The sequence below is a fragment of the Poecile atricapillus genome, chromosome 22, assembly GCF_030490865.1.
Source record: "Poecile atricapillus isolate bPoeAtr1 chromosome 22, bPoeAtr1.hap1, whole genome shotgun sequence".
Taxonomy (NCBI): domain Eukaryota; kingdom Metazoa; phylum Chordata; class Aves; order Passeriformes; family Paridae; genus Poecile; species Poecile atricapillus.
The window spans coordinates 1,929,170-1,955,052 of record NC_081270.1 but is presented as its reverse complement, the minus strand read 5'-3'; the positions used below and the strand labels follow the sequence as shown (position 1 = coordinate 1,955,052).

The following is a 25,883-nucleotide window of genomic DNA, read 5'->3' as shown; positions in this document are numbered from 1 at the left end:
GGGGGGAGAAATTCCCAAATTCCCAAATGTCCAATTGAAACCTTCCTTTCTGGGGGAAAAAATTCCCAAATATCCAATTGAAACCTTCATTCCTGTGGGAAAAATCCTCAATTTCCCAAATTTCCGATTTGAGTTTTCCTTGGAGCGAGGTTTCCGCTCCTCCCGGGCTGGATCCCGGTTCCCGGAGCTCTGGATTCGCGGTGTCGGGAATTGCCCAAAGCCCAGCAGAATTCCTGAATTCCCTCCCGGATCGGAGGCCTCGCTCCTTCCCACCCAAAATCCGGGAGAAGAATTTTTGGGCCGATTCCCAAACCCCTCCGGGAGCATCCGGAACAAATCCGGGATGGATCTTCCCAAAATCCCAGGCGGGATTTGGCGTTCCCGCTGCTGGCAGGGATCGATCCCATTAAATTGTCATCGGGAGCGCTCCCACAAATCCCGGCTCGTCTGCCCGACCTGGAAATTCCAGCCCGGAGTGTGGGAAGGCGCCAGGGAAAGTTAAATATTATTAACAAATCCCGGGAGCCACGTCCTCGTCATGGAATGTGAGCGGGAGCTGCTCTTAACCCTTGCCGTGCCTGCCGCACTCCCGAGGGCATTTTCCTCTTCCCGAATTCCGGGTTTTTTTCTGGGAAAAAAAGTTCCGAAAAAAAAAAATTCTTGCGGAAAAAGCTGGGAAAAACGAGATTTTTACTCCTTTTTGTCTGGGATTCTTTCGTGCCTCAGTTTCCCTGAGCTGCAGATCTGGAGTTTTCCTCCTCATCCACAAGGTTTTCCTCCTCATCCACAAGATTTTCCTCCTGATCTACAAAATTTTCCCCCTGATCCACAGAATTTTCCTCCTCATCCATAAAATTTTCCCCCTAATCCACAAAATTTTCCTCCTCCTCCTCCTCCATCCCCTGTAAAATCCAAGGAAAAGCACGCTGGCAATTTTCCCTTGGATCACAGAATCGATGGGAAAGGAATCGGTGAAAGGAAGGAATTTTTTTCTTTTTTTTTGCTCATTGGATGCATTAAAAGCTTCAAATCCTGGGATTTTCGACCTTTTCTCATTCCCTGGATTTTCTCCCGTGGAAATCTTTGCAGCAGGGTCGGGATTTTGGAGGGAAAATGGGAATCTCTGGTGCAGGTGGTGGGGGCTGGAAGGGATCTGAGGTGTCCAGGCACATCCAGAGATCCCTTGGGAAGCGCTGGTGGGTGAAAATCCGGGAATTCTGCTCTTTGTAAGGAAAACAGCAGGGGGAAAACTGGGAAAATCGGAGATGGAACACTCCAAACTGGGAAATGAAGTGGGAATTCTGCCCTATCCAAAAGGGAAATAGGATATGGAACACCCCAGACTGGGAAATAAATCAGGAATTCTGCCCTGTCCAAGCGGGAATTCTGCCCCATCCAAGTGGGAATTCTGCCCTGTCCAAGAAGGAATTCTGCCCCATCCAAGTGGGAATTCTGCCCCATCCAAGTGGGAATTCTGCCCCGTCCAGGTGGGAATTCTGCCCTGTCCAAATGGGAATCCTCCCCTATCCAAGTGGATAGTGCCCTCTCCTGCTGGGGGTTTATCCCCAGCCACGGATTTCCAGCCCTGGCGAGTGTTAAAACTTCCCAGGAAAAGCGCGATTTCCCCGGGATAAGGAAGGGGCGGGAGCGGGGCCTGGGCGCTGATTCCAATCTTCCCGGCACGCTCCATTATCTGGGAATTTAATGGGAATGTGAGGAGAGGAGGCTTGACAGCTCATTAGAATGTGAGCCCTCCTCCTTTCTTTTTTTTCCCCCTGTTTTTTTTCCTCTCCTTTTCTTGGAGTTGATGGAAACTCCTTCGGGAAAGGAGCGCTGGAAGAAGCCGGGAGGAGTCAGAGCCTCGGGAGGACCTGGAATTCTGCCTGGAATTCTGCCTGGGGAGGAGGATTGGGATGCAAAATCCACGCGGTTCTGCCCCCTGACAGCTTCGGGATTTGCTGCTCATCCTTAGGGAAAAGGGAGGAAAAAGCTGGAAAAGGAGGAAAAACCTTGGGAAAACTTCACCTGCTCCTCATGGACTCGGGAACACCCGCGGAGGTTTTGCTTCTCCCCGACTGAATTTTTGGGATTTGAGGGATTTGCTTTTTGGGATTTGAGGGATTTGGTTTTTGGGGTGTGAGGGATTTGTTTTCTCCTTACAAGGCTGAGCTGGGATGCTCGCGTTTCCCTGAATTCCAATTCCCTGGAATGCCGAGAGGCGAGGATGAGGAATTATCCCCGGAGCAGCAGAATTCCAGAGGGAATGGATGGGGTGGGGGAAATCTCCGGCTGAGCTCGGGCTCAGCTCTGCCCGCGGCGCTCGGATCTCTGCAGCTCCAGGAGATAAAACCGGTTCTAAACCCTACCCGGGGCGCAGAAGGGGCAGAGTAAAACCAGGTTCAAGCCCCGTTTGGGGGCGCTGAGCACCTTTAAAACCAGTTTCAATCCCGATTTAGGGGGCTGAGTGAAACTGGTTTTAAATCCGATTTGGGGAGAGCAGAGTAAAACCAGTTTTCAAACCGGATTAAGGGGGTCAGAAGGGGCAGAGTAAAACCAGTTTCAAACCCGATTTTGGAGGACAGAATAAAACCAGTTTCAAGCCGGATTTAGGGGGGCAGAATAAAACCGGGTTCAAGCCCGATTTTGGGGGGGCTGAGAGCCTTTAAAACCGGTTTCAAGCCCGATTTTGGGGGGCTGAGAGCCTCTAAAACCGGTTTCAAGCCGGGTTTGGGGGTCAGAGCAGCCCCTCCCGGGGGCGGCAGCGCTTCCAGGGCCTCTGGGATTTCTGGGAAGCGCCGTGGACTCAGCTCCTTCTCCCAGGAGATCCAGAATTCCAAACAAATTCATCTCCACCTTTTCCATCCCGAGGAGTTGCTCGGATCCCTCTGGAAGTTGGATTTTTTTTGGACACAAATCCGAGTTTTTTTTTTGAAGGATTTTGCACCCGGCTGCTTGGAACTTCCTGAAATTTGGAATTTTTTTTTTTTTTGGAGACAAATCCGCTCGTGTCCTCTTCCCCTGGTTAATTTGGATTCCTTTCTAGAGACAAATCCAGTTTTTCTTGTAGGATTTTGCACCTGGCTCCTTGATCCTGACCTGGTAAATTTGGATTTTTTTGGAGATAAATCTGTTTTTTTTATTGGTGACTGCTTGGATCCCTCTCACCTGGTCAATTCTGGATTTATTTTAAAGACAAATCTGATTTTTTTTCTGTTGAACCATTTTGCACCTGGCTCCTGGATCCTGACCTGGTTAATTTGGATTTTTTTGGACACAAATCCAGTTTTTTTAGTCAAAGGATTTTACACCTGACTCCTTGATCCTGATCTAATAAATTCGGATTTTTCGGACACAAATCCGGTTTTCCCTTGATCCTGACCCAGTTCGTTCAGATTTTCCGGACACAGATCTGGTTTTATCTCCCTTCTGGAGGATTTTACACCTGGTTGCTTCATCCTGACCCAGTTCATTTGGATTTTCCAGACACAAATCCAGTTTTCCCTGGATCCTGACCCAGTTAATTCGGACTTTTTGGACACAAATCCGGTTTTCCCTTGATCCTGACCCATTTCTTTGGGATTTTTGGGACACAAATCCAGTTTCCCTTGATCCTGACCCAGTTCATTGGGATTTTTGGGACACAAATCCAGTTTTCCTTTGATCCTGACCCAGTTCATTGGGATTTTTGGGACACAAATCCATTTTTCCTTTGATCCTGACCCGTTTCATTGGGATTTTTGGGACACAAATCCAGTTTTCCTTTGATCCTGACCCGCTCCATTGGGATTTTCCAGACACTGATCCATTTTTCCCATTTCATTGGAATTTTTGGGACACAAATCCATTTTTCCCTTGATCCTGACCTGGTTCATTGGGATTTTCAGGACACCGATCCATTTTTCCCAGGATCCTGACCCGGTTCATTGGGATTTTTGGGACACAAATCCATTTTTCCCAGGATCCTGACCTGGTTCATTGGGATTTTCTGGACACAGACCCGTTTTTCCCAGGCCCCTGTCCCGGCTGGTTGTGATTTTGGGGATTTGGGGAGCAGCATGGGGCGCTGCCGGGCCCCGCTGCTGTGGGTGCTGCTGTGTCTCCAGCTGTGCCTCCAGCTGTGCCTGCAGCTGGGGCCCCGCGGCCCCGGCCCCAGGAGGGGCAGGAAGGAACCGCCCGAGCCCCGGAACGCGTCCCTGGCCAACAGCGAGGAGCATCCCAAGGTGCGTTCCAGAACATTCCCGGGATGTTTTCCTGCCTCCCCTGGCTGCTTCCAGCTCGGGTTAATTTTGGGGGTTCCCCCAGGCTGGGAATGGCAGAGAACTTCCAGAGGGTTGTTCAGGATCCTTTGGGATGAGTGTTTCCATGGGATTTTTGGGAATAGAGGAAGGGTTTGGGGAATTTGGAGCAGTTTTTGGGGTCGGGAGCAGGAAGGGCAGTGAGAAATCTTCCAAGGAGTTGTCCAGAATCCTTTAGGATGAACATTTTTATGGGATTTTTGGGAATCACAGAGGGGTTTTGGGAATTCAGAGCAGGAAGGGAACCTGGAAAGAGCAGAGAACTTCCAGGGGGTTGTTCAGGATCCTTTGGGATGAGTGTTTCCATGGGATTTTTGGGTATAGAGGAGGGGTTTGGGAATTCAGAGCAGGTTTTGGGAATTCAGAGCAGAATTCATTGGGAGGGGAAGGGCAGTGAGGAGGGAGGGAATCCCCATCACCCTCAGCCCTTGGTGCCATCCTGGTGACACAGAAATGTCCCCATGGGGTGACAGAAATGTCCCCTCGGGGTGACACAGAAATGTCCCCTCGGGGTGACACAGAAATGTCCCCATGGGGTGACAGAAATGTCCCCATGGGGTGACACAGAAATGTCCCCTCAGGGTGACACAGAAATGTCCCCATGGGGTGACAGAAATGTCCCCTCGGGGTGACACAGAAATGTCCCCATGGGGTGACAGAAATGTCCCTCAGGGTGACACAGAAATGTCCCCATGGGGTGACACAGAAATGTCCCCTCGGGGTGACACAGAAATGTCCCCTGGGGGTGACACAGAAATGTCCCTCAGGGTGACAGAAATGTCCCCTCGGGGTGACACAGAAATGTCCCTCAGGGTGACACAGAAATGTCCCTCAGGGTGACAGAAATGTCCCCTCGGGGTGACCTCCGGGCCCGCCTTTGATCAGCGCCATTGGGGCTGGCAGCTGCCATGGCAACCAGGGACAAACCGGGAATGCCGTCAATCCCCGAGTTTGGGAACAATTGCGCTGCCCCGGGAATATCCCGAGTAATTGGTTCAGGCTGGGCAGGTCTGGGCCTCCAAACCCTTCTGCTCCAGCCAAATTCCATTAAAAACAAAAACTCCCCGTCAAGTCCCCGTTTTCCATCCGTTCCCCCTCAAACGGGCGGCTTTTCCCGCTGTTTTCTCAGGATGTGCCGCGGAATTCCTGAGCTTCTCCCCTAAATCTCCTCCAATGCTGCCCCTGCAGAGGGGCCAGGCTGTGATCCCAGCCCAGCTGATCCCGGGATTCTTTTGGATGCTTTGGGAGATTTGGGTTCACTTTGGGGGCCCCTTGGAGGGTGCAATGTTAGAGACAGAACCGAGTTCCCTCAATTTAAAATCCCTTCTAGCCAGAACGGATCCAAAGGGATCCAAATCCAGAATGGATCCAGGAAGGATCCAGGTCCAGGATTTATCCAGAAGGGATCCCAATCTAGAATTTATCCAGAAGGGATCTCAATCCAGAATCTATTTAGAAGGGATCCAAATCCAAAAGGTCTCCAGGAAATCTTGAAATCCAGAATTTATCCAGAAAATATCCAGATACACAATTTATCCAAAAGGGATCCCAATCCCGAATTTGTCCAGAAGGGATCCAAATCCAGAATTTGTCCAGAAGGGATCCAAATCCAGAATTTGTCCAGAAGGGATCCAAATCCAGGCCCTGCAGCGTCTGAGCTCCTCTGGAAAATTCCTCCCAGACATTTCCAGGCTGCAGGAATTTCCAGGCACTTCCATTTCCCAATTTTCTGTGGATTTTGTGGATTTTGTGCCTTGCTGGGAGCTGTGTTTTCCTTTCTGGGCCCCCTTGTCCCTCTGCTGGCCGGGATTGGGAATTTGGGGCGCATTCCAAGACTTTCTGAGTGTTTTCAATCTCTCCTTTGAGCCAGCTGATAACAGTCAGGTGCCAGCAGGGAACAATCCCGGGCATCTGGATGGGTTTTCCATGGAATTTCTGAGGATTGTTGGAGGAATGGGAATCCCAGCAGCTGGGAAAAGGTTTCTGAGGGAATCTCAGAGCTCTTGGCTCTTCCTGATCCCTGAAGGACACCCTCAGTGTCCTCCCAAAGCAGCAGGAACCACCTGGGCTGGGTTTTTGCATCCTCTGAGCATCCGGTGGGTTTTCCATGGAATTTCTGAGGATTATCAGAGGAATGGGAATCCCAGCAGCTGGGAAAAGGTTTTTGAGGGAATGTCAGAGCTCTTGGCTCGTCCCGATCCCTCCCGGGCTGGGTTTTTGCAGCCCTGGGGCCGGGCAGAGCCCTCAGCCCTGTGCCGGTGTCTCGGCAGCTGCCGGAGTCTCCCGAGCTGCGGATCACGGACCCCCGGCGCACCTGGATCTCCTTCGTGCACCGCCCCGACGACGGCAGCAATTCCAAGAGGAGATGCAAAGGGAAAGACAAGAAATTGGTAGGATCAGCACTCCACAGTTCCCCTTCCTGCTCCTCATCCTCAGGGTTCCAGCTTTTCCCAGCCTAGGGAGTGCCGAGGTTCCATTTCTGCTGTGGAATTTCTCTGTTTTTGGAGAAGTCGGAGCCCTGGGAGAGAAGATGTGGGAATCTGGACTGGGCCTTGGTCTGGGTGATTTTCCCATTCAGACAAAATAAAATCCATTTTTTTCTTCTCCTTTCCAGGAGATAAAGTCCACATATCCCAAAGGATAAATTAATCAAGGTGTGGACAAATGATTGTTAAATAATTTAAAATTAATTAATAATATAATAAATTATAATAAATAATATAATAAAGAAAATATAATAAAGAAAATAACATATCATATCATGTGATATGATATAATATAATGTAATATAATACAATATAATACATATAATATAATATAATATGATATGATATGATATAATATAATATAATATAATATAATATAATATAATATAATATAATATAATATAATATAATATAATATAATATAATATAATATAATATAATATAATATAATATAATATAATATAATATAATATAATATAATATAATATAATATAATATAATATAATATAATATAATATAATATAATATAATATAATATAATATAATATAATATAATATAATATAATATAATATAATATAATATAATATAATATAATATAATATAATATAATATAATAAATGAAATAATTAAATTATTTCAAATTAATGAGCTGAGTGACACCTGACCACGCAGCACTTTGAATCTAAAGGAATTCCTAAAGGAATCTCGGCTTCCTTTAACAATTTCCCTCTGTGCAGTCAATTGGAGGAAACAGGAATTTGCTGGGAACAGCCCCCCTGATGCTGCTGGTGTCCCTGTAGGATTTTCCGCAATTCCCAGGTTTTAATCCCGGATTTTCCTTTGTTTGTTCCCTCAGCGAGGTCTGGTGGGGCCGCCAGGACCTCCTGGGCCTCAGGGACCTCCGGGAGCCCCCGGGGCTGAAGTCACCAGGGAAGTTCTTCTGCAGGAGTTCAAGGAGATCCTAAAAGGTGAAAGATTTTCCAAGATTTTGGAGGATATTGAGGTAAAGGTGGTGAAAGGCTGGAAAAGCTTTGTTTTGGTGAAGCACCGGCACAAATCCAGCACCGGTTTCACCCTAAAGCATCTCCTGGCAAGCAGAACGGCTCCCCCAGGGCTGCTGGGGAGATCCGAGCGCAGAATTCCAACCCATCAACAGCTTCATAGGCCAGGCCCCTAAAGGAGGAGTTTATTTCATTTTATTCCCTTTATTGCCCTTTTCCCCTATCAAGCCATTGAGCACTGGGCATCCCCGGCCATTTCAGCTCATCCCAGGCCCTTAAATTAGGGTTTTATTTCCTTTATTCCCTTTATTCCCTAGAAGCCATGGAGCAGAGACCCTCCCTGGTCATTTCAGCCCACCCCAGGCCCTTAAATGAAGGTTTTATTCCCTTTTATTCTCTTTATTCCCTTTCCTGCCAGAAGCCGTGGAGCACCAAGCCTCTCTGCCCACCCCAGGGCCTTAAATGAAGATCTTATTTCATTTTATTCCCTTTATTCCCTTTTCCCCCAGAAGCCATCAAGCACTGGGCATCCCTGGCCATTTTGGTTTGTCCTGGGTCCTTAAATGAAGATTTAATTTCATTTTATTCCCTTTTATTGCCCTTTATCCCTCAGAAGCCATGGAGCAGCGAGCCTCCCTGGCCATCCCAGGCCCTTAAATTAGGGGTTTATTCCCTTTATTCCCTTTATTCCCCAGAAACCATGGAGCAGAGAGCCTCCCTGGCCATTCTGGCCCATTCCAGGCCCTTAAATGAAGATTTTATTTCATTTTGTTCCCTTTATCCCTCAGAAGCCATTGAACATCAAGATTCCCTGACCACCCCAGGCCCCTAAATTAGGGTTTTATTCCCTTTATTCCCCTGAAGCCATGGAGCAGAGACCCTCCCTGGCCATTCCAGCCCACCCCAGACCCTTAAATGAAGATTTTATTTAATTTTGTTCCCTGTATCCCTCAGAAGCCAAGGAGCACCGAGCCTCCCTTATCACCCCAGGCCCCTAAATTAGGGTTTTATTCCTTTTATTCCCTTTATTCCCTTTATCCCTCAGAAGCCAAGGAGCACCGAGCCTCCCCAGGGCCTTAAATGAAGATTATATTTAATTTTATTCCCTTTATTCCCCAGAAGCCATGGAGCAGAGAGCCTCCCTGGCCATTCCAGCCCACCCCAGACCCTTAAATGAAGATTTTATTCCCTTTTTCCCCTTCATTCCCCAGAAGCCATGGAGCAGAGAGCCTCCCTGGCCGTTCCATCCCGTGCCAGCCCGCTGCCAGCCCTGGAGCAGCTGCCGGCCCTGGAGCAGCTGCCGTGGCAGCGGCGCGTGGAGCAGGCGTTCCACTGCAAGCTCAAGGGCCACGTGGTGGTGGACAAGAAGACCTTGGTGGAACTGCAGAATTTCCAGTCGGTGAGGAGCAATTCCGGGGTTAGCCGGGGTGTGGAGAGGCTCCAGCTCCTTGCTCGGCTCTGTGGGGCTTCCTGGCTCATCCCAGAAACTCCTCTCGGGCTGAAAGGAAGAGAAAAATCCAGGAGAAAGTGTCCAAAGGAGGGCCAGAGGTGGATCCACCTTGGATTCCCTTTTAGTTCTGATCTTCCAAAGGTTCTGTCACTGCTGGATCCTCCTTGGATCCCCTTTTAGTTCTGATCTTCCAAAGGTTCTGTCACTGCTGGATCCACCTTGGATCCCCTTTTTAAATCCATTATTCCCAAGGTTCTGTCACTGCTGGATCCACCTTGGATCCCCTTTTTAAATCTGATATTCCCAAGGTTCTGTCACTGCTGGATCCACCTTGGATCCCCTTTTTAAATCCCGTTTTCTGCAGGTTCTGTCACTGCTGGATCCACCCTGGTGGATTCTCCCGGTCTCCATGGTGAAGGGTCTGGAGGGGCTGAGGGCACTTGGAGGAGATTTTTGGGGTCTGCAGCTCTTCCCGAGGGGCAGCTCTGATCTCTCCGTGCCAGGGACAGGACCCAGGCAATGCTGGAGCTGTTCCAGGATGGATTTCAGGGAAAGATTCCTCATCTGGAGGGTGCTGGGGTTGTTCCCAGGCTCCCCAGGGAATGGGCACAGCCCCGAGAGCTCCAGGAGGGTTTGGATGCCGCTCCCAGGGATGCCAGGCTGAGGTTTTGGGATGGCTGGGCAGGGATCCGTGATCCTGTGGGTCCTTCCAGCCTGGGATATTCCATGATTTTGTGGCTGAAGTGTGCACTTCCTGACAAACCCAAGCCAGGATTTCTCCCTCTCTTCAGCCCAGCAGGATCTCCCAGAGTTTTTCACGTGATCCCAGCTCCAAGAGCAGCCAGGTTTCTAATTTAAATGATTTAAATAATTACAATTATTTTATAATTTCTTTTAATTTATGATGGAGGAAGACTTGTCTGGGTTTGGAATGAGCAGGATCTGAAGGATCCAAAGTAAAATTCCAACACAGATTGTCAGAGGCAGACAGAAACCACTGATTATAGATTTGTGAGCCCAAAGAAAGCCTGGATTTTGTTTGGTGAGCCAGCTCTGATGCTTAAATTCTACAAATAATATCATATTAATGACCTAATCAATATTACCTCTATAATTGAATTGTCATTAAATCAAGAGTCATTCTAATCATGACCAAAACAAGCTGCTAAATACTAAATTTAACATTAAATATGAAATTTCTGATATTAAAACTTGGAAGAAACCATTCCAGCGGTGAACGGGCCCTGAATTTGCAGCATAAATTTTAGGACGAGCAAGAACAAAACCCAAATAATGATTTGATCGTTCACTTCTCCTGGATTTTGGGGTCCCCGAGGCCCTCGGGGGCGTTTGTGAGGTGGCAGGAAGGGTTTGAGGAGGGAGCGTGCCAGGGACAATCCCGTCCTTCGGGATGTTTTCCTGCTGCCGCTCCGGCAGCTGCAGCACTGCAGGCAGTGCTTCTTCCCCAAATAAGCCGCATTCCTGGATTTTCCCCAAATTTTGGCAGCTCTTCTTGGCAGCCAGGCAGGCTCAGCCCTGAGGCATGGGCAGGGCTGGAGCGGAGCTGCTGCCTCATTAATTAGCAGGGAAAATGGGACTAATTAAGCCATCCCAGGGTGGGAGCTGCTTCCCATGCCTCAGGGGTGGGATGCCCAACTCCTTCCTAATTTTTCCTGGCTCGGAGCTGCTGGGGAGGCTCTGGATGCCAAGCTGGCACTGCAGCCCGGGACAAGATGTGTCTGGTTTTGGCTTGTGCCTCTGGAAAAGGGGAATTCAGAGCCAGGAGCAGCCCAGGGATGGATTTGGGAGCAGCCCGGGGATGGATTTGGGATCAGCCCGGGGATGGATTTGGGATCAGCCCAGGGACGGATTCAGGATCAGCCCATAGATGGGTTCAGGAGCAGCCCGGGGATTTGAGATTCAGGGTCAGCCTGGGGATTTAGGATTCAGGAACAGCCTGGGGATTCTGGATCAGCCAGTGCATTTGGGATTCAGGATTCAGGATTTGGAATCAGCCCAGGGATTTGGGATCAGCCCAGGGATTTGGGATCAGCCCAGGGATTTGGGATCAGCATGGGGATTTGGGATCAGCCCACAGATTTGGGATTCAGGATTTGGGATCAGTCCAGGGATTTGGGATCAGCCCGGGGATTTGGGATTGGGATCAGCATGGGGATTTGGGATCAGCCCACAGATTTGGGATTCAGGATTTGGGATCAGTCCAGGGATTTGGGATCAGCCCGGGGATTTGGGATTGGGATCAGTCCGGGGATTTGGGATCATCCCCTGGCACTCAGCTGTGTTTTCTCTCGGCAGCCCCTGGCCAAGGGCGCCTTCCTGCGGGGCTCGGGACTGAACGCGGCCACCGGGCGTTTCACCGCCCCCGTGGGCGGCATCTACCAGTTCTCAGCCAACGTCCACATCGGTGAGTGCTGCCTGGAGCCCCCAGAGAGCCCCCAGAGAGCCCCCGGAGAGCCCCTGGAGAGTCCCTGGAGAGCACCCGGAGTCCCTGGAGAGTCCCTGGAGAGCCCCCAGAGAGCCTCCAGAGAGCCCCAGGAGAGTCCCTGGAGAGCACCCGGAGTCCCTGGAGAGTCCCTGGAGAGCCCCCAGAGAGCCCCCAGAGAGTCCCCAGAGAGCAGCCAGGGGAAACCTGGATATGGCACCACCACCTCAGGGCTGGGTCCTTCCACAGGGAGCCCCAAAGGCTGCTCCGGGTGCACCAAAAATCCGCATTCCCCACGGAGCTGGGATTAATCCATGGGAGCTCTGCCTTCCACAGAACCTGCAGAAAAAATGCAGATGTTGGGGTGGAACGGCATCCAGGCAGGCTTTCCATGGGTTTTCCCTGCTGGAGCATCTCTTCCCCCACATTCCCACTCCTCCCTTTTGTGCCTTTTAAAATCGGATATTCCAGAGGTTCTGCCGCAGATGGCCAGGGATGGATCCCCTTTTTAAATCCATTATCCCAGAGATTCCACCACTGATGGATCCACCTTGGATTCCCTTTTGGAATCCGTTATCCCAGAGATACTGTCACTGATGGCCAGAGGTGGATCCACCTTGGATCTGTTGGCTTTGGCTCCATCAGATATAGAGGAACCTTCTGGCACCTTCCGCACCCCAAACGCAGCCATCCCAAGGCTGCTGGTGTCCCTCTGGAGCCCAGATTCCAGGATTTGTGGGAATGCTGACATTTTTCCCTCTGTTTTTCCCAGACCACAGCGAGCTGAAGAGCAAAGTGCAGCTCCGAGCCAGGGACAACGTGCGGGTGCTGATCTGCATCGAGTCCCTGTGCCACAGATACACGTGAGTCCCTCCAGCGGCATCTGGGATCCTTCTCCTCAAGTTTTCCATATTTATTTCCTAATATTTCCTAATATTTCTTAATATTTCCTAATATTTCCTAATATTTCAGCCACATTTGGAAGATGAAGTTCACCAAAAGTGGATTTTAAATCATAAATTCTTGTGGAGCTGTTCTGCAGTGTCCCTCAGGCTTTAGGTGTTTTAATTCTCAGCTTTAACCTCTCAGTGTTAACCACCTAAGAATTGTTATTATTTATAACAATCACTATGAAATATTCTAAATTGTTATTTCCGGTAATATTTCATCACCTGAATATAAAATAATGCACCCAAATTGCTATTATTGATAGTGATAATGACCAAATAATTATTAATAAATTGTTATTTCCAGTAATATTTCATCACCTAAACATAAAATAATGCCCCAAATTATTATTATTTATAGTGAGAAATAATGGCCAAATAATTATAAATGAATTGTTATTTACAGTAATATTTAATCACCCTGAGCACCTCCAGAAATCCACAGATCCGTTAATCCAGAAATCCACAGATCCACAAATCCACTGATCCACAGGTGCCACTTGAACCCCCCAAATCCCAGAAATCTGCAGCTGGAGTGGCTCCCTCAGCACTTCCAAGGCTTTTCTGGGAGCTGGATTGGACATTGGGTTTTGGGATAAATCAAAAACCTCTCCCAGGTTTCTCTGGGCTCTGGAAAATCCCTCAGGAGTCGGGGAAAGAGGGGTGGGAAATCCAGGAGAAGACAGGTACCACTGGAATCTCCTTGGAGGCTGTTTTATCCCAGGATGGATTTGGGACAAATCCCAGAGCAGGGGAGTGATCAGGATGGATTCGGGACAGATCCCAGTGCAAGGAGAGGGATCAGGATGGGTTTGGGACAGATCCCAGTGCCAGGAGAGGGATCAGGATGGGTTTGGGACAGATCCCAGTGCCAGGAGAGGGATCAGGATGGGTTTGGGACAGATCCCAGTGCCAGGAGAGGGATCAGGATGGGTTTGGGACAGATCCCAGTGCCAGGAGAGCACGGCTGGGATGGAAGGAGGTGGCAGCAGGGATGGGAAACTGGCTGGACACACTCTGTGTGGAATTTCCTGGGGACACAGGCACGGCCCCATCCCTGGATCCATCCACGGATCCATCCATGGATCCATCCATGGATCCATCCATCCATTCATCCATCCATCCATTCATCCATCCATCCATCCATCCATCCATCCATCCATCCATCCATCCATCATCCATCATCCATCCATCCATCATCCATCATCCATCCATCCATCATCCATCCATCCATCCATCCATCCATCCATCATCCATCCATCATCCATCATCCATCCATCCATCATCCATCCATCCATCATCCATCCATTCATCCATCCATCCATCCATCATCCATCCGTCCATCCATCCATCATCCATCCATCATCCATCCATCCATCCATCCATCCATCCATCCATCATCCATCCATCATCCATCCATCCATCCATCCATCATCCATCATCCATCCATCCATCATCCATCCATCATCCATCCATCATCCATCATCCATCCATCCATCCATCATCCATCCATCCATCCATCCATCCATCATCCATCCATCCATCCATCCATCCATCATCCATCCATCATCCATCCATCCATCCATCCATCCATCCATCCATCCATCCATCATCCATCCATCCATCCATCCATCCATCCATCCATCATCCATCATCCATCCATCCATCCATCCATCATCCATCATCCATCTATCCATCCATCCATCCATCCATCATCCATCCATCCATCCATCCATCCATCCATCCATCATCCATCCATCCATCCATCCATCCATCCATCCATCCATCCATCCATCATCCATCCATCCATCCATCCATCCATCCATCCATCCATCCATCCATCCATTCATCCATCCATCCATCCATCCCCACATGGAGCTGGAAGAGCCCCCAGGGCTTTGGGATGAGCCATGGGAACTGCAGTGCTGGGAATTCCCCACCGCAGGCAGGATTTGGGCAGGACATGACACAGCCTCAGCTGTGGAGGAGGTGCCAAGTGGCTCCCGCTTTTCATTTATCCTGGGAAAAACACGCTGGAACTTGCCAATGGAAAAGAAATAAAGAAAGGAGGAGAGGAATTGGTTTAACTGGGAAAAGAAGGAAAAACAGCTCTGGGCAGGGAGGGAGGAGGTGCTGGGAGCTTAAAACCAAGTTTAACTGGGCTGTGCTGGTTGTTGCTGTCCCAAGGAGCTGCCCACAAACCTGAACTTGGCTCGGGAATTGGGAATTCCACAGGGAGCAGCTCTCCCTGATCCAAAAGCTGATGTGGCGCTCTCCCTGGATTTTGAGCTGTGGGACAATTATGGAATGATTTTTTTTCTGTTGCTTGTCCCTCATCCCTGATTCCAAAATCTTCCCCAAAATTAAAAAATTTTTCCTTTCTCACGTGGAAATTCATGGTTTGGGTGGAACAAACCTTCCATCCCTGGAAAAGAAAGGGAATTTTGGAACAGATCCAAGCCATTGTGCTGCTCACCAAACTGGGATGGAGGTGGATCCAAAGGCTGCTCCAGGTGGGAATAGACAGGACAGGACCCTGGAAAAGTCTCTGGGAAATGGTGGTTCCCGGTCCTGCCTCCAGCTGAGTTCTGTATCCAAAATCCTGAGGTTTTGTGGATTTTCCATCATTCCTGCAGTGAGGAAAAGCTGCTCCTGATTTACTTTTAAGGCAGCTGGAATGATGGAATGATGGAATAATGGAATCATGGAATTACAGAATAATGAAATTATGGAATTATGAAATTATTACATTATGGAATGATGAAATTATGGAGTCATGGAACTATGGAGTAATGGAATTATGGAATCATGGAATTACAGAATTAAGGAATTATGGGGTGGACCTTAAAGATCATCTCCTTCCTATGGGCCACATTTCACCATCCCAGCTTGCTCCAACCTGACTTTAAACCCTTCCAAACATCAAAAATCCAGACAAAATTCACCTTTTTGCTCCAGCTGCTCTGATTTCCAGGGAAATTGAGGGATAATTATCCTCCCACACACAACTGTGGGGTTTAATCTGTTTATTTCTTCTTTTAGGTCCTTGGAAGTCATTGCTGGGCTGGAAAGCAACAGCAAAATCTTCACTATTTATGTCCATGGGTTGCTGCAGCTGCAGGTGAGGCCCTGAAAATTGGGAATTTTTTCCCCAAATTTCTGGGTAGGACATGGGATGGCTGGGCTGGACACTCCCCTGGGGGTGGGGGAGGATTTAGGAACCTTTTTTTCTGAATTTAAGGAAGGGAAATTCCTCACCTGGGGCAGGATCAGGAGGAAAAATTTGACTCGGGTTTCTGATTTAGAATTGAAGGCACAGGAAAGAGCTTCCCTCTATGAACAACTCCATATTTCCAATAAATTGTTACTGATTTTAATATAAATTTCTAATAAATTTATAATCAATTTTGAAGATCTTTCCCTTTCCCAGCTCCACCCTGGCATTGCCAAGATGCCAAATTGAATTTCCCACCTCCCCTTCACCCAAAAAGCCGCCAGGGCAGGAAGGATTCGCTCCATAAAAACGACACCAAATCTCCTCCACTTCACCAGATCAACCCCAGACCAGCTGCTGGGCCGAATTCCTGCTGCCCCGATGGGATTGCTCCTTGTTTTTCCTCTGGAACGTGCCAGCTCTTCCCTGTTTTCTCCCTTCTCCCTGCAGGCCGGGCAGTACACCTCCATCTTCGTGGACAACGGCGCCGGGGCTCCCATCACCATCCAGAACGGATCTGATTTCATGGGAATGCTGATGGGAGCCTAGCGGATTTGGGGAATTCCCAAAATCCTGGAGTTTGGACTGAACCCCCCCCCACCCTTTGACCTTGAAATTCCTCCCCGTACCTGCAGCGGTTTTAAATCCTTTCCCAGCTCCTCCAGCTTTGCTTCCAGAAGCTGCTGCTGCTTCCCAAGGTCCTCACCAGAATTCCTCGTTATCCTTTGGGACTCCATCCCGCTGGGAATGTTGAGTTTGTGCTTCACCAGACGCTCACGCCGAGATTTGGGACCTTGTTTGATTCCTTCACCGTAGCACTTGTAACGGGCACGGGCTTTTTGTTGGGATTGCTTGGGGGGTTTGGGAATGAAGGATTGAGGTGGGAAACAGCAGAAGGAATTATGTGACTCTTTTCTGGGCCTGGGGAGGGACGGGACAGGTGTCACCCCAGGACACCCAGCCAAACTGCTTTTCCCATGGGATTTGATCCCACAATCCAAGGAATGCGAGGCCTGAACTCTTTAATTGTAGTTCTTTAGATCCAAAAAATTTCCTGGAGGATCCAAATCCTTCCCTGGCAGCGCCTCGGGGTGGGGAAAAGGGAGGGCCAAGGGGAGCACGGATCCCTCGCCGCGTTTTGATGTTTGAACGAGAGGAAAGCTGAGATTTGGGTAAAAATCCCTCCAAATCCTGGCAGATCCGGTGGGAATGGGAGCGTTGGATCAGGCATGGAGCAGTTTGGAGCCTGAAAGTCCTGCCAAAACAAATCCCGGGAATTTTTTTCTGGATTTCTGGGTGCAAAATAAAGGTTTGAGACTGAGCTTGGCCCAGAGCTCCAGGCCCTCCTCTGGTTTTAAGAGGGATGACATTCCGTGGAATTTTTACCCAAGGCCTGGAATTAACCCCCCCTTGTTTAATGACCCTCTGCAGATTTTCCTGGAATTTTATGGATTTACCTGAGCTGAGGAAATTCTTGTGGAACAGCCTCATAAACAGAAGGGAAAGGCCCAAATTGGAGCATCAAGTGCCACAAAAAAATGAATCCAGGGAATTTTTTCTGGATTTCTGGGTGCAAAATAAAGGTTTGAGACTGAGCTTGGCCCAGAGCTCCAGGCCCTCTCATCTGAAGTAAAAGAGGGACGACATTCCATGGAATTTTTTACCCAAGGCCTGGAAAAGTCTTTGGGATTTAACCCCCTCATTTAATGCCCCTCTGCAGATTTTCCTGGAATTTTACAGATTCACCCGAGCTGAGGAAACGAAATAGATAAATTGATAATAAACAGAAGGGCACAAGGCCCAGAACGGATTCCAGCTTTTCCTTGGAAGTTCTCCCTTAAAAGGCTGGAATTTGGGAGCAGCTGCAGCGCCTTTGTACAAGGAAGCCCCAGCAGAAAGGCACAAAATGTCATTTATTCCTTTTTCTGGTGCCGAGAACCCCAGAGCCGCGAGGTTTTCCCATCTCTGGGCGATGTAGCAAGGAAATATTCCTGGAGCTGGGGAAAAATCCTCTGGAAAACAGGTTTGGAATTGGCTTTAATTTCCATTTGAAACCCCTTGGAAGGGATAAAATGAGATTTTCCTCTCTTTGTGGAGGATCAATTCCATCAGGAGCTGCTGGAGGAAGAAAAGGATCAAATCGGCGCCGTTCCATGTGAAAAAGGGAATTTGATTTTTCCCATTTATCCTCAGGATGCAGGTTTGGCCCTCCAGGAGATTTTTGTTGCATCCCTAAAATCTTTTCACCAAAAATTGTTATTTTTAATTATTTTTTAAATCCCTTGCCCATGGATTTTAAGCCTTGGAACCCAAAGCATTCCATAATTCCATGAATTTCTCTTCCCAACATTTCCCTTGTTTCTAAATCCCTTCCTGCCCCTCAATAATGGCAGAATTTCATTTTTTTCCAGCACATTTTGAGGGGTAAAAATTCCTTGGAAGTATCAAGGGGATGCAAGAGAGCTCTGGAAAACTGAGAACACATTAAAGAGCATGGAAAATTTCATTAATTAATAAAATAGATTTACAAAACTAATAAAATACATTCATAAAATATTTTGTTAATTAATAAAATAATGACTAAAGGTCATTAACTATCACAAAATAGCATTAAATGGCATTAAATTAATAGTATAAAATATCATTAAATAGCATTAAACAAATATCATTAAATATCAATAAACATTATTAAATATTTCTAAATATCACTAAATAGCATTAAATATAATAATAAATATAATAATATACTTAAATTAATATAATTAAATATCATTAAATAGCACTAAACATCGCGAAATAAAATTAAATATCACAAAATATTAAATATTACTAAATAGCATTAAATAAAATTAAATTAATAGCAATCAAAACTTGAAATAACATTAAATAGTATATTATATATGTCATTATTAATATATATTATTATATATATTATTATATAACATATTAATATATTATATATATTATAATACCATTAGATATAATTACATTCATATAATTTAACATCATTAAATAACACTAAATACCACAAAATAAAATTAAATATGACAAAATATTATAAAATATCACTAAATATCATAAAATATCACAAAACAGCATTCAATACCAAAAAATATCACTATATATAATTAAAATATCAGTTCAAAAAAATAGGAGTAAAGCCTGAAATCTCCCTGGCGAGGAAAAGAAAATGATTAGTATTAGTATTAGTATTATTTGTATTATTATTTGCATTATTATCATTATTATCATCATCATTATCACTATCATTATCATTAACATTAACATTAATACTAATATTAATTTTAATATTATTTTTAATTTTAATATAATATATAGAAATAATAATTATGTTTAACCATATATATAATATATAATATATATAGTATATATAATATATATATGTAATTATATATATCATTATAGTTCTATTATACATAATAATTATATAAATTCGATATCTTATATACAAAATATATTAATTTTAATAATTATAATATTTTTTAGGAAGGAATAAAACAATAATTAGGAATTCATCATGCTGCTTTTACAGCTCTCACTCCGACTTTTAAGGGCGCTTTTCTGCTGCTCTCACTGGTCCAAAAAATTGGAATAAAGCCTTAAATGTCCCTGGGCAGGACAGAAAAATTAATTATAATTATAATGATCATTATAAGTAAATATATATATATATATATACATACATAAATATGATATATATAAGATATAATTGTATCTATATATGATATATATTATATAATCTATAATATGTAATATGTGATATATAATCTATAATTTATCATATATTATAAATTATATATTATAAATTATATATTTTATAACAAATAATACATAATATATATTATACATAGTACATTATACATGATATATTATATATAATACATAATACATACTATATACTATATACTATGTATTATATACTATATGATATATGATATATAATATATAATATACAGTATATAATATATAATATATAATTAATATATAATATAATATATAATATATAATATATAATATATAATATATAATATATAATATATAATATATAATATATAATATATAATATATAATATATAATATATAATATATAATATATAATATATATAATGCATTATATATATTATATATAATAATTATTTTAGACCTCTCCTTCCTTTTTTTAAGGGTGTTTTCCTACTGTTCTCACAGCTCCAAAGAATTGGAATAAAGCCTGAACTCTCCCTGGGCAGGAGAAGAATATTAATTATAATTATTCTATTCTATTCTATTCTATTCTATTCTATTCTATTCTATTCTATTCTATTCTATTCTTAAAATCTGAAATATAAAATGCAAAATAAAAAATACTAAATAGGAAATATAAAATATAAAATGTATTATATATAATATATAATTATTGATAATTAATGACTGATAATAATTGATAGTTAATAATTAATAATATTTTTTTCAGACCTCTCATTCTTTCCTTTTATGGCATTTTCCCACTGTTCTCCCAGCTCAAAAATTCCGTAATAAATCCTGAAACCTCCCTGGGCAGGAGCAGAGAACTCGATCCAAATTCCTGGAATTTCCTTGGGAGCAGGAACGAGTCTTCAGAATCCCGGGAGAAGGAGCGGGAAGGGTCTTTGGGATGATCCCGGCTTTGGCTTCCCGGGATTTCCTCTGCATCCCTAAAATTGTTTGAGACATTTTTTTTCCGGGTGTTTTTGGATTTTTTCAGGAGTTTTTTAGCTCGGGATGTTCCCGTGGACTCCTCGTTCACTGCGGCTCCAGGCAGGATGGACTTCTGGGCAGTTTGGAATTTTGGGAAGTTTGGAATTTCTTGGGTCTGAATCCAGGCGGATTTGGAGTTTCCTGGGAATGGAAATCCAGGCGGATTTGGGGGAGTTTGGAGCTTTCTGAGTCCAAATCCAGGAGGATTTTGGGGGGTTTGGAGTTTTGGGGAGTTTGGAGTTTCCTGGGAACGAATGCAGGCAGATTTGGGGGAGTTTGGATTTTCCTGTGTCTGAATCCACAGAGATTTTGGGAAGTGTGGAGCTTTCTGGGTCCAAATCCAGGTGAATTTGGGGGAATTTGGAGTTTTGGGGAGTTTGGAGTTTCCTGGGTCCAAATCCAGGTGAATTTGGGGGAGTTTGGAGATTCCTGCTTGGATTTGGGGGATTCAAAGGGGGCAAAATGGGTTGGAACAACAAAAAAAAAGGACCCAAAACCACCCAAAAATGGAGCCTCTGCAGGGAAAGGTCCACGAATAAAACTCCTGCAGCCGGAAAATTCCCAAATCCGGGAAGAGTGAGGGATTCAGCAGCTTTGGATGAGGCCAGTGATGACAAAATCAATCCCCGGAGTCACCGGTCAGGAAAATCTCAGCCCGGGCAAGGGGAGGAGGCTGAAAAAGAGCCAAATTCAATATTTGGGGTTTGGGACCTCCAGGCATTCCCAAAAGCAGTGGATTCACCCCCAAATCCCAACTTTTGGTGCCTGAATTAATTCCTGAATTAATTTTCAGGATGTCAGGGTGACCCTTGGCCACAGAAACCTCCCGTCCTGGGATCTGCTATCCCCGGATTCCTGCTCTTCCCAGAATTCCCCAGCCCTTCCCAGCTGGAATTTGCAGGGAATTCTTTATTTCCCTCCCAATATTCCAAACCCATCCAGCCCCTTCCCAAACAAACCCCAGGAATTCCTTGGATATTTTTCATCCGTTTTGAGGTTTTTGGAGTTCTCTTGGAATTTCACATTCTGTAAATGCTTCCAATGCCTCACTCCAGGCTGACTCCAGGTGAATTTATGTGGGATTGGGAGAATATTCCATGTTTTCCCTCGCTCCTGGCTCGTGTGAGCTCCCCTCGAGCGGTCGATTGAAGCACCAAAAACTCCGATCGTTTCTCCTTTCAATTCCCATTAAAAGCGGGATCTGGGATTTCATCGCTCTCCGTGTTCATTTCCCACTTTATTTCTTCCCTGGTGCTTCTGTTCATTCCCTCTTTTCCCAGTTTATTTCCTCACTGTCTCAAACCAGGAATCCCAAACTGTCGCTCGAATCCTGAAATCCCAAACTGTCCCCCCAAACCAGGAATCCCAAACTCTCCCTTAAACCAGGAATCCTTGAATCCCAAACTTTCCCTCAAATCCTGGAATCCCAAACTCTCCTTCAAATCCTGGAATTTCAAACTCACCCAAACCAGGATTTCCAAATTCTTCCCCAAACCCAAGAATCCCAAACTCTCCCTCAAACCAGGAATCCTGGAATCCTGAGCTCTTCCTCAGAACCAGGATTCCAAACTCTCCCTCAAATCCAAGAATCCCAAACTCTCCCTCAAATCCTGGAATTTGTTTCATTCCCGTTTTTCCTTGGCTCCAGGAGCTCCAGGAGCTGGGAATTTCAGTTCGGATTTGGGTGCCAAAGATCCGATAGCATCTCTGGCACCTCCCTGGCAGCTGATTCCCGGGAAAAACGGGAATGTTGGGCTGGAATTTGCTCCTCCTGCAGCCCTGGGGGCTTCCCCTGCTCCCCCAGCTCAGGGAAAAAGGGATTTTCCAGGATTTTCCTGCAGCTCCTCCCTCTCTGCCCATGCCCAGTCTCCCGCGGAGTCATTAAAGCTGGAAAAATCAGGGGGAAATCTTTAATCCCAGGAGAAATCCTTAATTCTTGCCCATCTTCCTCGTCCTGAGCGTTCTGGAGCTGATCAATCTCCCTGCGGGGTTGGGATGAGGAATTTGGGAAGGGCAGATTCCCAAGGGGAATCCAGGGAATCAGGGAGCTGTGAAAGCAGAAGGAAGGACCGGGAAAACCTGGATATTTTTTGGCTTTGTGCTTCATTTTCCTGGAATTTAAATACGCCTCTTTTGTGATGAGCACATCCCTTTTTGGGAGGCTGGGATCTCTGGGAATTCCCAGCTCCCAGATTTTCCATGGAGAAAAGGGAGTTTCAGCTTCCCACCTGCTGCCATTCCCTGGCCTGTCCTTAACGCTTGAGGGGAACATGGAATTTTTTCCAGGATGGGATAAAGCCCCTCCATTCCTCACACACTCCTGGGCTGGCTCTGCATCCCAAAAATCCCTTGGAAAAGTGGCCAAAAATTCCTCACAGGAAAAGAATCCTGGTGAAAGGCAAATCCCGAGGGTGATTCCAGCCTCTCTGAGCTGATTCCCGCTGGCAGGAGCCTGTTCCAGGAATTCCCAGAATTCCCAGAATGAGGCAGGGACTGCTCCAAGACATCCCCTCCAGAGAAGAGGGAATTTGGTGCTTTTTTCCATCTCTGCTCCATCCCAAAGATTTTCCCTTTAAATTCTTTCCCAGAACATCTCCCGCCACAAAATTCCCTGGATTCTCCTTCCCAGCCACACAAATTGTCGCTGGTTTGGAGCCCCCCAGAAAATCCCCAATGTTTCCTCCCCTGCCTTTGATTCCCCCTTTTCTTTTGGAATTCCTGGGAAATTCCCATCACCAAAAAAAAAAAAATAAAAAAAATAAAATGGAATAAGGGCTTGAGGAATTTTCCTGGCAAACCCAAATCACCCTTTCCATTCCCAAAGTGATCCCGGCTTCCGAACCCAACCACTGCTCCCTCAGGGCCATTTCCCAGGAATCAGGGATTGGAGCTGGCCTGGGGATGCTCAGAAGGGCAGGAATTCTCTCCAAATTCCCATTTTTTTCCTTCCAGGAGCTGTTTTCTTTTCCTGGCAGGTTTGGATTTCCTGGCTCTCAGCTCGGGCTCCTTTGGTGCTTTGATCCGCAGACTGAGGAGCAGGAATGACCTGAGGGTGATTCCCGGGATATCGGATTTCCCAAAAAAAAAAAAACAACCTTGGAAGGGATGAAAAAACGGGAAAGGAAAAGTGAGGAATGCAAATGTGAGTGTAAGTTGGGCCTGGGGCCGGTTCCTGGGATATTCTGGGAGTTTTCCCGCTGTGTCCCCAAGGCCTGGGAGCAATTCCAGAGCGGGAATCTCCCATTTATCCCTCGGCATGGCCTGGGAAGGAGCCATGGGAGCCACCAGCCCTGATCCTGCTCCTGGTACTTCCAGATGCTCTGGGAGCCAATCCGGGAGGATTCGGGGAGTTGGGAATTTTCTGTGTGTGTTTGGGGGAGTTTGGATTTTCTTGGGTCCAAATCTGGGAGGATTTGGGAGAGTTTGGAGTTCTGGGGAGTTTGGAGATTTCTGGATCCAAATCCAGGTGGATTTTGGGGAGACTGGAGTTTCCTGTGTGGATTTGGGAGAGTTTGGAGTTTTCCAATCCAAATCCGGGCACATTTGGGGGAGTTTGGAGTTTTCTGGTTACAAATCCACTTAATTTTGTGGAATTTGGAGTTTTCTGTGTCCGAATCCAGGTGAATTTGGGGAATTTGGAGTTGATTCCTTCCCCTCCACCCTGCAGGAGCTGCTCCCAGTGCTTCTGAGACCAAACCTTGGGAAGCGCAGCTTGGAGAAACTTCTGGGAATCTCCATTTTCCCATCGTTTCCAGAGCAGTCTGGAGCTAGGAATGAAACAACGATCCCAGTTTTCCCTGGAAGAGCGGATTCCCTTCCAGCCATCCCTGCCTGGCCCTGGGAGCAGCTGGAATTACCTGCCCTGGCTGATCCCGGGAATGAGATCCAGCTCACCTGGCTGGGCCAGAGCCGGGATTCTCCTTCCCTTTGTCAATCCTGGGAATTCTCAACTCATCTTTCTTTAATTTGGCCAGATGGGAACTTCTAATGCCTTTTCCCAGAGTTTTTCCCCATTTTTTCCCATTCTTGCTGTGAGAATTCCCAATTCTTTGGGATCCAACCCGTTTGGGAAAAGGGATGGGCTGGAAAAGCTGCTCCCAATGCCCAGCACCTGCTCCTGGGGCTGCTCCAGCTGAATTCTGCAGCTGGAAAATGAAAGAAAGGAGGGAATGGTGGGGTTTGGAGTGGGGAGAGTTTGGGAATGAGGGGAATATTCCCAATGGAAGAGCAGAGGGAAGGATCCATGGGAAGGTTTTAAGGGCAGAAATCCCATCCTGGGTTTTCCTGGAGAGGGATTTTGGCCAAGGGCTGGAGTGGCAGTGCCAGAGGGGAAGTTGAGGTGGGATATTGGGAAAAAATGGGAAAAAATTCTGTCCTGTGAGGGTGGGGAGGCCCTGGGATGGAATTCCCAGAGAATTTGTGGCTGCCCCATCCTTGGAAGGGCCCACAGACAGGTTGGAGCACCCTGGGATGGTGAAAATGTGGGAATGGGATGGGATTTAAATCCCCTCCATCACAAAGTCCCCAGCGATTCAGGAACTGCTCAGGAAATTCAGGAACTGTTCAGCAAATTCAGGAATTCATGAGAAATTCAGGAAGTGCTCAGGAATTCCGGAATGTCCCAGTGCTCCCAGCAGGAAGAGTCTCCTCTCATTGCCCCGATGCCTGTGGGACACAAAATCCGGCATTTCCCAGATGTTGGTCTGGAAAAGCAGCTGACTCTCCCGGGATGCCGGTTTTGTGGGAAATGCCAGATTCCTGGATGTTGGGATTGTCCAGAGGAAAGGAACCGGAGAGGAAGGAAAAGCCCTCGGGACGTGGGAGCAGCACGGGGTTTGCACAGCAAATTCCTGATTTTGGCAGGAATTCTGGGGTTTCTCCCTCAAATCCCATCTCAGGCTTCCGGAAAATGCCGGGAAGGGACGGGAAAAGCAGGGGGCAAAGAGTGGGAAATTCTGGGATGTGTGTGCCCAGGAGTGCGAAAGGAGGAGGAAGGAATCACTGGGATAAAGCAGGAACGGGCAGTGCCACCCACGGGATGGACTTTTCCATGGATGCCTTTACATTTCGGATTTTCCCAGGAAAGAGGGGAAATAGAGACCTGGAATTGTGCTGGGAGAATCCACAGGGAATCCCAGAATGGGACTGGTGGGAATTGGAATTCGTCCCGTTCCATCCCTGCCACACTCCCAGGGGCTCCAGCCTGGCCTGGGCGCTTCCAAGGAATAATCGGGGCCTCTTTATCCTCCCAGGGAAAAATTTCCGGAGCTGGAGCCTTAAAATAACCAGGATATTTCCTCTGGGAAGCT

The 25,883-nt window shown here is 46.4% G+C and overlaps 1 protein-coding gene across 2 annotated transcripts; it reads left to right on the top strand.

The window, feature by feature from the left end:
* The first annotated feature begins 3,834 nt into the window (after positions 1-3,834).
* Positions 3,835-16,749, top strand: C1QTNF12 (C1q and TNF related 12). Of its 2 annotated transcripts, none has more exons than XM_058855418.1 (8): positions 3,835-4,220; positions 6,566-6,685; positions 7,639-7,750; positions 8,998-9,182; positions 11,550-11,658; positions 12,449-12,539; positions 15,666-15,744; positions 16,288-16,749. In XM_058855418.1, the coding sequence occupies exons 1-8, from the start codon at positions 4,056-4,058 to the stop codon at positions 16,384-16,386; spliced, it is 960 nt and encodes a 319-aa protein (XP_058711401.1). In that variant the 5' UTR covers positions 3,835-4,055; the 3' UTR covers positions 16,387-16,749. The 2 variants fall into 2 exon arrangements, with proteins under 2 accessions (XP_058711401.1, XP_058711400.1); XM_058855417.1 differs by having other exon boundaries at positions 3,838-4,220; positions 8,995-9,182.
* Positions 16,750-25,883: the final 9,134 nt, after the last annotated feature.

Coding starts and splice junctions, on each gene's coding strand:
- C1QTNF12 (XM_058855417.1), top strand. CDS start 4,056: ATGGGGCGCTGCCGGGCCCCGCTGCTGTGGGTGCTGCTGTGTCTCCAG. Junction 7,751..8,994: donor GTTCAAGGAGATCCTAAAAG/GTGAAAGATTTT, acceptor TTCATTCCCCAG/AAGCCATGGAGCAGAGAGCC. Junction 15,745..16,287: donor ATGGGTTGCTGCAGCTGCAG/GTGAGGCCCTGA, acceptor TTCTCCCTGCAG/GCCGGGCAGTACACCTCCAT.